Genomic DNA, 12,726 nt, shown 5'->3' with positions numbered 1-12,726 from the left:
GAAAAAAAAAAAAAAAAAAAAAAAAAAGGGGCCCAGGAACAGATGGCTGGAGCAGGTACCTGGAGCAGTGGGCAGGGCATGGCGCCCCCCACAGGTGTGATGAACGAGATGGGCACAACCTTGGTGTCTCCATACTTGAAGCCCACGAGCGCGTGGGTGGGGCTCACACACTTCTTCACAACCCCTGTAAGGAATCACATTTAAAATAAAACAGAAAGGCAATGCCTATTCCCTTAGGCTTGCCCCATCCCGTTGGTCAAGCTAAGTTACAGCACTTTGCCTGCTTACATCAGTGTGCCCCTTGGTTTCTCCACCAGATAACACTGGATACTCTATGATGCCTCCTGGGGTTGACCAACTCAGAGTGCAGTGCCGTGCTCTGCTCTAGAGCTGAGCTGGGAAGCTAAGAGAATGCCTGGAAACTTGTTTAACCAGCATTACCAGCAGCCATCCTGCTGGGAACACTGTTCCTAGAAATACCCTCTCCCTGGACACTTCTAACGTCTGATTCCCTTATTTATTTTAGTCATATTTCCTTCTATAATACTTGGAGACAGAAAATCGTTGTTAGTATACACACTACTATATATAAAATAGATAACTAATAAGGACCTACTGTCCAGCACAGGGAACACTACTCAATACTTGTAATGATCTATATGGGAATAGAATCTAAAAAAGAGTGGATGTAGGTATATGTATAACTGATTCACTTTGCTGTACACCTGAAACTAACACAACATTGTAAATCAACTCTACTCCAATAAAAATTTAAAAAAGGAAAATCATTGTTAAATTGTGAAAGTGAAAGGAAATATGAATTTTCCTCCTCAGCTTTTCATCTAATATTATACACCCCACAGTGTCCCTAAAATGTACAATCAGAAAAGGAAGAAAAAAAGAAGCAAGAAGTTTTCTTGTCTTTTAGTTACATGCAGAGATTATTGTAACAGGAAAAGAAAATATTGGTGTTAAGGTTCACACATTTTGTCATTTATCTTAGTTGAAATTTATTATATTTTCCCATTTAAAAGGGATTATAAATACTGGGGGCACGTTTTGACTTCCCCGGCAGTAACAGCTGCACTTGGACCCCCTAGTTTGAGACAGAAATGTGCTCGTCCCCACTGGGCTCCCAGAGCGTGAGTGCCCGGCATCCTCGCCCCAGCTCACACACCGGAGATGGCAAAGTCCTATGTGCTTTCAGGTGGCAAAGAAACAGCTGCTGATTCAAGTCCAGGTGTCTTGTTTTAAATGGCCAAAGAAAGGGAAAACTTATTTTCTTAAAAAACACCACACACACATGAAAACCAGCTTTATATTGTCTGTTTTCTTATTGGACTAAATGTTCGGTTTGGTTTCTGAAATATTCTTCACACGTGGTTCACACATTTTCTACCATAAACTGACTCTACCCTTTTAATTAGGAAAACTAACACTACTTTTTAGAAAGAATTCCTATTATGAAAACAAAGAACACCTTCTGAGTTGAGGAGAATCCTAGCATCCCCAGCACATAAGCCCATCCCAACCCACCCCGACCCCGGCCCTGCCCCAGGCAGGGGTAAAGGTCTGGGCTGCCAAGATGACCTTGTTGGCCAGTGGGACCCTCCTCAAATTCTTAGCCTTTGGGACTTTGCAGAATCCAGTCTTAAACCTGGGATGCAGTTTTTCAGGTATCTGCCTCAGGTGAGTAGCTGTGTAACTGTACGGCCCGCAGCATCTAAGCCATGTATCGGCTGCCTTTTACAGAAAAAGGCTGCTGACCCCTGCTCGAGATCGTTAGACCTAGACTTTTGGTATGTTACTACCAGCTCTTTTTTTTTTTTTTTTAATCTCTCTTCTCATCTTTTATTCTGATAACAAGCAAAATAGCTCACTTAGTGTCTTGTATTCCTTTTTTTTTGAATTTTATTTATCTTTTTATACAGCAGGTTCTTATTAGTCATCCATTTTATACATATTAGTGTATACATGTCCATCCCAATCTCCCAGTTCATCCCACCACCACCTCCCCCTGCCACTTCCCCCCTTGGTGTCCATATGTTTGTTCTCTACATCTGTGTCTCTATTTCTGCCCTGCAAACAGGTTCATCTGTACCATTTTTCTAGGTTCCACATATGTGCATTAATATACGATATTTGTTTTTCTCTTTCTGACTTACTTCACTCTGTATGACAGTCTCTAGATCCATCCACGTCTCTACAAATGACCCAATTTCGTTCCTTTTTATGGCTGAGTAATATTCCATTGTATATATGTGCCACATCTGCTTTATCCATTCGTCTGTCGATGGGCGTTTAGACTACCACCTCTTTTATGTTCCAATCTCTGCAGATGTGGACCTTTGTTCGCCTCCAGAAATTAGTGTAGTTTCTTCCAATCTAACTCTAGATCCAGCCTCACGGTGTTGACACCTGGCTGTCCTCCAAGGTGGGAGGACCCAGAGCTGCTGGCCTGTTCGGTCATGGCTCAGCCTCTGCACTCACCCCTTCTCCACCTCATTAAGGAGTTGCTACCATTTCTAGGCCCTGATTCAAGATCAGCTTCCGATTTTTGGCTGCCCTTACACTGCAGTTTCTCTTTGCCCTCAGCCTCAGAGAGGTGAGATGGTGTTTCCTGCTTTGAAACGTCTCCTGGGACCATGTTAGGGGACTGGGCTCTGGCGGTTGGACCAGCAGGCAGAAAGAAGCATCTCTACTCCATCATCTTCCTGGCCTCCCCACCTCAGCCAGGGGGCTCTCCTGTACCCAGGTGCGGGGGAAAAGGGGGCACACCTTAGTTGAGACCCTCAGCAAAAACACTGCCTATGCCCAGAGGTCAGGGGAGTGAAGAAACAGTCTAGGCAGACAGCATGGGTGAGTTCATTTGGTGAGAGAAGCAGGAATGGTTTTCAATCTTCGCTCCAAACAGGAATTTCTCAGGCTGGAGAGTCGATTTTTTTTTTTTTTAACTTCTGGCTATAAGAACCTTCTGATAGTCACAGCCTGGCTCGAATCCCATTTCCTGAAAAAGGCGTCAGTTCTGCTCCACCAGAAGCGTCCCCTCCCCCTGCCCCCCTCCACTGAATGCCAGCCTACACGTCTAGTCATCACATTCTCTTCAGTCTCAGAGGTTTCCTTTATAGCGCACTGTGCTGGTTTTTGCCTTTTCAAATTGCTCTTAAAGTTTTAAAGCTGTTGTTAAACTGCAAGCAGCTCCCTCTACCCCCAGGTGAGGACCCCAGGGGAGTTGTTTGTATCTCCCAAGAGAAGATGATAGAAATACCCTACAGGTAATGAACACTTTCCAATTTCAAGATGCTGTACATTATCATATGTAATCTACACCATGATCTTATGGGGGGTTTAACTGTTTTAAATCTCATTTGGCAAGATAAGGAAACAGGCTCAGAGAACTTCAGTGATTCCAGTCACACGGCTGGTAGAGGCAAGAAGCAGACTTCGAATAAATAAAAACTTAGGATTGTCTGACCCTGAATCATGACCCCTGAGAAAGTATTCAGTCCTCCCCCGCCCCAGCCTTTTTCTTCCGTTATAACTTGTTCCAACGACATAGTGCAGAAATCTTGCAACCCAGACTTTTCATCACTGTGAATTTCCTAAGATAAAATGCTGCTTCTTGCTGAACAATGGGAAGGATGACCCAATTCCTACAAATAATGATTTAAAATAAGGTTCTGAAGTGTGTCTGCCTCCTTGCCTTTCAGCCTCCTAATAAGCCAGGCTATCAGCTTGTCCCTTCTGTTCTGCACAACACAATCCTTCCTCAACTAGTGAATCCACACTGACCCCTGAATAGAGTTAGCCATACGGAAATCTCTGCCCTGATTCCCAAGGATGGCAGCAACAACTGGGTCAGCTCTGCTCCAGTGTAGACCTGGCCTTGAGCAATGGATGCTCTGATCCCATTGCTCCAAAGCCGTCTTCTGCTCAGGTACATTTTAAAGCTATTTTTCATTAAAAACATTTAGGAGGTTTTGAACAAAAGTTATCAGAAAAGGAGTCATCAGTGAATATCATGCCACAAAACTCTATTTGGCCTTCTTTTTTGTAAGGGGTAAAAACAGTCGCCTGCAGTGACCAGGTGATCTAAATGAACATCACTAATGAGGACATGTGGCCATCATGTGCCTTTGGATAGGTTGCCCTGAGAGGGATGTGGCATCAATGATATCACATAACATTTTGTCTGGAAACACTTAACCTGAATCTAATTTAACCCAAATTGAGGAACATTCCATAACATAATTGGCCTTACTATTAAATAATGTCAGTATCATGAAAGATGATGGAAAAGGCTAGAGAATGATTCTAGATTAAAGCAGACTAAAGAGAAATAACTAAATGCAATAACAATTCTGAATTGGGACCTATACTAGAGGAAAAAAATGCTATAAGGGCTATTCTTGGGACAATTAACCAAATTGAAATATATAGATAAAACTATATAATATTAACTTTCCTGAATTTTATAACTTGACTGTGGTAATATTAAGGGAATACCCTTGTTCTTGAGAAATACATGTATTAAGAGGCAAATAGTTCAGGAAAAAATTATGTGTGTGTTACGGTAGAGGGAAGGAGACAGAGAGAACGGAAAAATAAAATAACAGATTGGTAAAATAAATGTTACAAAATGTTAAAAATTGGTAAATCTGGGTAAAAGGATACAGGAGTTCTCTTTTATTCTTGCAAATGTTCTGGAAGTTTAAAATTATTTTTTTTTTTGAAAAAATAACTCTATGAGGGTAAAATAGAGTTGAAGTTCCCAGTTAAAGAAAAGATACATTGACTTTGTGGGGGGAGGGGAGTGTAAAGGGGGGCTGTGGGGAGGGAAACAGAAACTAAGTCCATCCTTAACCGATGCATCATCATTTAATTCAGCTGAGTCAATATTTACTAACAAGCCACTAATCAAAATAACTGATTATATGACTAAATTCAAGTGTTTATTATGTTATTACCTTTTTTTTTTTTTTTTTTTTTCTGGCCGCACTACGCAGTTTGCAGGATCTTAGTCCCCTGACCAGGGACTGACTGAACCCGGGCCCTGGCAGTGAACGTGCCGAGACCTAACCACTTACCACCTGACTGCCAGGGGATTCCCATCAAATATTTATTATCTTTCAGGTGACTTATCTGAGCCACAGATTAAAAATTCCCAAATGGCCAAATCTCATGGAGCTATTAGGACTGTGTGCTCTCTGCTTCTAGCTGCATATTTAAAAACAACCAGGGCAATAATCATTGCTGGCATGGCTATGTGTTACCTGTTTCCTCTACTCCCCCAGATCAGCAGTGGTAGGTCTTCTGCATTTCCTTATTACACAGGGATGGTTGGGGGAAAAGTTTGAGCAGTATTATTTTTTTCTGGGACCCTGGCCGGCAAACTGATCTCAAGCCCTAGTCCAGCCATTTGGAATCCTGTCATTTTCAGCATTTTCATTCAATTGCTAAATTAGCCTTGGGTCCTGCTCCGTGGCTCAGATTCAGAAAACCAAGCAGGGGTGGCCTCCTATGATCACCGCTCAGCAAATCTAAGCCCCAGAGAAATAGGAGGTTCTCAGGCCCCACTCTTGCAAAGAAGAGTTTCATGCCTCAGCCTAGGAGCTCATCTCAAATGCCTGGATCCATTTTTCTCTCCACCAGTCAACTTCAAAGCACATTTACCAAATTTCAAATAAAATATCCTAGTTATAAGTTCTACACATATGCCTGCTGGAAACCCAAACTCCTGATGACGTATTTTTCTCACTTAAAAAGCAGATTAAATTAAGTCTAATAAAGAACTACTTAACTGGTGATTGACAGATAATGCCTACGTTAAGATCAGCTATATTTTGAGGTATAGTCTTTCTGCTTGACAGCTCTTCCTCAGGGTTCTTTCTCTAAGCTCTCTTTCCCATTAGGCCTTTACCATGATTTCAATGACTACTTTTGTGCTGACGTGGCAAAAATCTCTATCTCCCGACAGATTTCCTCCTCCAGACTCTGGACCCATTATCTCCAATTGCTTCTCTGACAACTTTAGTGTCTTGTGGTGCACCTACAATTCGTCACGTCCCAGACACACCTCGTTATCTTCCTGTCCATACCACCATCTCCTACAGGTACCATCCCTTTACCTTATGACCCACGCCAGGGACCCGAGTGACATCCTAATCCACTCCGCATGTACTCTTCACACAGCGCTGGGAGGGATCTTTTTAAAACTTCAAGTGTGATTGTGTTTCTTCCTGCTTTAACTGTGACTCCCCAATAAAGTTCAAACGTCTTAACATAACCCTTTATGAACAGCCACACACTTACCTCTCCGAAGAGCTTTCTTACTTTCTACCCTTCCTTTTCATTCTAGGTTCCAGCCATAACCTATTTTATTTCTCCAGGCATAAAATGTTTTTCTTCACCTCTAGATCTTCACACATATCGTTTTCATTATTCATGAAGCTCTTGCTTAACTTCACCTGGCTGATTCCTTCAGGATCACATGCCCCAGAAAAGTCTTGGGCAAACCTCTCGGGTCCAGTCACACTGGCCTCTTCCTTCAAGGAAGAGGGTGTCATGGGCACTCCATCCTCAGGACTTCGTACTGCTGTTCCCTGTGTTTAGAACTCTCCCTGAGATAATCTCATGGCTCCTTTTTAAAGTCCTTAGTAATATGTTGCCTTCCCTGGAAGCTCTTCCTTGACCACCATACCTAGAATCGCGAGTTTCACCTCTGACACACTCAACCCTCTTCATGGCTTCATTTCCCTTCATAGCCCTGTATCAGACAAACTACGTATTTTACTTACTTGGTTGCTTGTCTGTCTCCTCTGCTTGCATGTAAGCTTCATGAAAACAAGGATTTTCTTCTGGGGTCTGCTCACTATGCTAGACCAGCACCTTAGGGATATTACATACGTGGAACATAGTAGGTATGTAGGAAAACTTTACTAAACAAAAGAAAGATTAAAGTAAGTTTTTCTGGCTGTTACTTCCCCACAAATATGGGGAGAAACTTCATCATTTCATTTTAGAAGTGGAATACCTCAGCATAGCTCATGAAGTGTCAGTGTGCTACGGAAAGCATAGTTTGAGAACTTCTGGTTCCCAATATCATTTTATGTAACAAAGGAATCTTACAAAATAAAATACCTACCTGGAAAATAAAAGCCATTTTCATCACATCTTGCAATAACCTTCTGGCCTTTGAGTGGATCCAATTTTTTGGATTTGTTTTTCTTTGTTGGAGTTCCTTGAATTTTCTGTTGCTAAAAAAAAAAAAATAAAACATTAATAGTTGACAGAAAAAGTAAGTGCAGACAGTGAAAGTCTGCACAGATACAAGATAGCGTGCGATTCTTTACTTAGAATCACACTGTTGAGGAATTACAGGACATGCATATACTGTATACTCACCCTGGAGTACTTTCTGTTCTATGCTGTTGGGAACAGGCTTTTAAAACTGAACTGATATGGGAAACACTGCACATAGAAAATGAGGCAGAATTTACAGACTAAATCTAATCAAGCTTTGTTAAAACAAAACAAAAAAAGGCAGCCTTTTCCAGAGAATTTAAACAGGATCCAGAGTTTTAAACTATAATATTCAATATATGCATACACGATCCAAAATGCAACATACAAAAGCAAGCAAACGTGACCAATTCTCAAGGTAAACGGAAATCAACAGATCACAGTATTTAGATGGCTCGGGTGTTGGCATAATCAGATTAAGATGCAAATCAGCAGTTATAATCATAGCACATGAAGGTAAAGGTAAATAGTCTTGAAATGAACAGTAAGTAGTTGTTTTCAGCTGAGAAAAAGGAACTATTAAAAAAAAAATGGAAATTTTAGAAGTAAAAAAAAACCCAACAATATCTGGAAGGGCTAAATAGCAGAACTGATATGATGGAGGAAAGAGACCTGAAGGCAAATGAACAGAAATCATCCAATCTGAAGAAAGAGAAAAAAAGATATTTAAAAATGAGCAAGGGCCTTCATGTTCCAGATAACCCCTTCAAAGCCCAGCTCAGTTATAATCTCTCCGGGAAGACTTCACCCCCAGGAAATTTCAGAAAAAACAAAGGAAAGTACTGCTCTGTTATTTCCAAATGCTACCACATGAATCAAGGCTTGGAGTGAATGTGATTGTTCTGTCCGCTACAGGAAGAAACTGGTAGCTTCGTTTTTGATCTGTAAAGTCCAATTCTATCTAAAGTCCTATTTTCTATGCTCGATGACTGATCATTAGTAGAAAGACCCAATCTCCACTACTCCTCCAAAAAACCCCCAAAAGCCTCCATTCCATAATCCAGAAAAGTCATTATTTTTGATTTCCAATCAATGTGAGGACCAACGATCTTGTAAAATAGATTTAAAATGAATTACTAGAAAACAAAATAAAAAACAGACATCTAGTGTTTGGGTTTCTAGGTAAAATCTATTTAAGAATTCTGAAAAGCAATTGGTAGCAAATGGGTTGGAAAAGAAGACAAGAATTCAAAGTACCACCAAATTGGTAGGGTGTTTACCATTTTTTTCCTCTGGTATTCCCTGGCCTGACCTCAAGACAGCCCAAAACACAGAAGTGGGCTCCAGGGTATAGACAGAGAGAGCTCTAAAAGAAGCCCTCTAGTTCTGGCTTGAGGAATGGGAAAAGGAACCCCTAACCCTCGGAGAGAATACAGAAACCCTTCTCCCCTTTCTCCCTCCATACTCAGACCTCAGTCCGTAAGCAATTCTGTGCAGTGGCAGCAGTGTTGGCAATACGAGCCTGGAGGAGCCAAAACTCTGCAGGAGTGGAATCTTCTTACTCCAACAGGGTGGGTGAACCCCCACTGTTCTCTCTCTCTATGTATCTAGCCTCTGTTTGGTCCCAAAGGCAAGCACAATATATGGAAGCACGTGACTGAGTTAGGGACATAAAACCCTGGATTTCTGGCTGAAGGACTGAAAAGAGGAACCCTAGGAAAACCAGAGATTACTAATAAGGTCACTTATATTAGAAAAGGGAAGACCAAGTATTACCCCAATACCAAAACAGGCAAAGACATCACAAGAAAAAGAACACTACAGTCCTATATTCCTCATGAATATAGATGCAAAAATCTCTTAAGAAAATATCAGCAAAAAATCCAGCAACATATGAGAAGGATTATACACAACGACCAAGTAGGAGTTATCCAAGGAATGCAAAGCTAATTTAACATCCATAATTATGCATCCACAATTAATGTAATACTCCAAATTAATATAGTAAAGAATAAAATCATATTATTATCTTAATGCATGAAGAAGGAGCATCTGACAAAATCCAACAGCCTTTCATGATAAAGACTCTTAACAAACCAGGAATAGAAGGAGACTTCCTCAACTTGATGAAAAGCATCTGTAAAAAGCCTACAGCAAGGATGACACTTAATGGTGAAATATGGGATGATTTCCCCTTAAGATCAGAAACAAGGCCAGGTACTGTTGCAACTTCTACTTAACATTGTACTTGATGTTCTAGCCAGTGCAATCAGGCAAGAAAAAAATAAAGGCATCCAGATTGGAAAGGAACGGGTAAAGTTGTCTTTGTTCATAAATGATATAATCCTATATGTGGAAAACCCTGAGGAAAGCTCACAAACACTACTAGAGTTAACAAGTTTTGCAAGATGTCATGATGCAAGTTAAATATACAAAAAAGAAAAAATTGTATTTCTATGTACTAATAATGAACAGTCTGAAAATAAAATTAAGAAAAGAATTCCATTTATAGAATCAAAAAGAACAGACTAAGGAATAAATTTATCAAAAATATATGAAAAGCTCATACATTGAAAACTATAAAACACTGCTGAGAGAAATGAAAGATCTAAGAAGTTGAATATCATGTTCATGGACGAGAAAACTCGATATTGTTAAAATAGTCATTTTTACCAAACTGATCTATAGATTCTACATAAATCAAACAAAATCCCAGTAATTTTTTTTTTTTTGCCAAAATTGAGATGCTGATCTTAAAATTTACACATAAATGTAAATGACCCAGAAGAGCCAAAATAATTTTGAAAAAGAACAAATCTGGAGGACTTACTCTTCTTAATTTCAAAACTTACTCTAAACCTTCAGTAATCAAGAAAGTGTGGTCCTGAATTAAAGATAGTCATATGATCAGTGGAACAGTATTCAGAGTCCAGAAATAAATCCTTACATTTACGGTCAATTGATTTTTGACACTTTGGAAAAGCTTTTGGCAGTTTCTTTAAAAATTAAACATAAAATTACTGTATGCCCTGGAAATACCACTATTAGACATCTAGCCAAGAGAAATAGAAATTTTTATCTCACAAACACTTGTATGTGAATGTTCATATCAGCATTATTCACAGTAATGGAAAGATGGAAATAATCCAAACGTCAGTGAACTGGGGAAATGGGTAAACAAAATGTGGTATATCAGTGCAATGGAATGTTACTCAGCCATTTATATATGAAACTTACAGAAAACACAAATTTATAGAGACAGAAATTGATTCGTGGTTACCTGGGGCTTGAGGTGTAAATGGAGACTGACTCCAAATAGGCATGAGGGATCTTTTCTGGGTGATGGAAATGTTCTGAAACTGGATTGTAGTGGTGGTTGAAGCTCTGTCAGTTTTGCTAAACATCACTGAATTAAAATAGGCGAATTTTATGGTGTGAAAATTATATTTGTATACATCTGCCTTTTTAAAAAAGGTTAAAATAGGCCGCCATCTACTTCTTGTTTCCTCTGTGTAACTGCTCACGGTATTTTGCAGATAGTGGGCTGAAGAAGCAAATGAACATAGAAGTTTCTGAATCCACTCTTAAATCAAAAAATAAACAAAATAGGCCTTTTTCTTCAAATTGCTATATTGTAGAAAATGGGGGTTTTCCCACCCAGATTTTTTTTCATTTTTTTTCCCTTCTTGACCCTTAACTTATTAATTTTTGGAGTTCTCAAAGAAATTAGTCCTCCAACCCAATCAAAGCACCCAGGGACATCATTCGCCAGCTTCTCATCTTTGCAGACCATCAAGTGCCCCTCTTCTCTATGACACAAAGCCAATATAAACTGTTTTCACATGCATTTTGACGCCATCTTTTTTGCACTGCTATAGCTATATCATCAATAAAGTATTCGATGCATATTTTATGAGTTCATCTGCTGGCCTTCACTTAAGCAAGTCTCTAATTTATGAGGCAATTGACAATAAAAATTTAAATAACTTCAGGTGGTGTGAACACCACTTACTCTTGGGTCATGATTCACATTCAGTATGGTTCGGGCTCCTGAAACCTGCAGCTCATTTCCCTCGTGCCCTGATATACCTGAGCATTTTGCAGGCATCTATCATTTGTATCTGTTTGGTGATACTTTTCAGGTTCACTAAAAGAAGTGGGAGTATGCTTTATTTCCTGGGAGCTGAAAAGTTAGAGCTAGGTCCTCAGGGAAGAAATAATGAACTAAGGGCTTAAAGTCTCTTGCAGGATGGTGGGATATGATCAAGTCTTCAGTCCTGTGCTGCTTGTAGCCTATGTGGTCACAGACAAAAATGTAAGATGAACACCACCCTTTTGTTTATGATGTTCCCATCTAGTTGAATTTGGCTGGGGACCCTCTATTCTCATGGAATTTCTATTTTTACTGACGTACTCAATACGTCAAAGAGGATGGCCCAACATCATTGGTAGCTGGTGAATGTCATCTGCCTGTTCCTGGGCTTCACCCAGAGAAGAAACCTAAGCACTCCTTCCCGTGGGCAATCAGAATGACCTCCTGCCCATCTGAAATGGCCTCAAAGGGAGGAGACTGGACCAGGGGACAGGAGAAATGGGACTGAGTGCTGTCCAGGTGGCTGTGTGACTTCAGGCAGTCTGTTAACATTTCTGGGCTTCAGTTTCTACAGGTGCAAAATAAGGGGATAAAATAAATGATCTCTAACATCCTCTCATATCTGTCCAGGAGAGTCTAGGCCTTACTAGCCTTTCTGCAGTGCTGGGGAAACTGTCAGGCTATGTGTGTACATGGACAGGAACACAAGCAGGATACCCTTGCCTGTAGTTTTTACAATATAAGGGAAATGTAATGGCCAGAACTGTGACATGAATAGTAGTGTTTTCCATCATAATACTCCAAAGAGATGCCACACCACAGTTTCCTACAGTCAGTTCCTCGATGGAAGATTCCATGTACAGTATATTCTCATTATTGATAGAATTTAGAATCTTGAGAATTTGGAATAAGCCAAATTACACCAGCTGTTGCATAAATACCTCACCTGTACATAAAGTGAACCTCCAAAGCCACCTTACTTCACACCATCAGTGTTCATATCAAAGACCAATCAGCCAGGGAGGTGCTGTTGGTCCCTGAGGCATCAGACAGTCTTATCACCTCCAGACCGGTAACAACCTGTTATTACAAAAGATGTCCACATCGATTCCAGAAAGCGGTTTTTCCCCTTTAGATTTCATCAACACACCAGACATTTATTAGAACCTATGCCTAGATACATTTAAAACTCCTTTTCAAAATTCTAAATGAGTATAATCACATAATTTATTTAAATAGCCCCTTTTAATCTCTAGATTCCAAATACTGATTCTCTCAATATACTAGCCAGAAGCTAACCAATGTGACTGCTTTCTACAGTTTCACATGTACAAATCTGTGAAGTCAGTTGCCAGAAATCATCAGGGACCTCTTTTTTTTTTTTTTTTTTT

General features: G+C 40.1%; 1 protein-coding gene across 1 annotated transcript in view; it reads right to left on the bottom strand.

The window, feature by feature from the left end:
• The window catches only part of VWA3B (von Willebrand factor A domain containing 3B), a 218,934-nt gene that overhangs the window by 14,929 nt on the left and 191,279 nt on the right, over positions 1–12,726 (bottom strand). Inside the window, 2 exon segments of the mRNA XM_007466893.1 lie at positions 60–184; positions 7,145–7,256. Of these exon segments, the coding sequence (XP_007466955.1) occupies positions 60–184; positions 7,145–7,256 (237 nt within the window).

The sequence above is a fragment of the Lipotes vexillifer genome, unplaced genomic scaffold, assembly GCF_000442215.2.
Source record: "Lipotes vexillifer unplaced genomic scaffold, Lipotes_vexillifer_v1.1 scaffold28, whole genome shotgun sequence".
NCBI lineage: Eukaryota > Metazoa > Chordata > Mammalia > Artiodactyla > Lipotidae > Lipotes > Lipotes vexillifer.
Note: the sequence above shows the minus strand (reverse complement) of the source record. Positions and strands in the feature narration are given on the sequence as shown.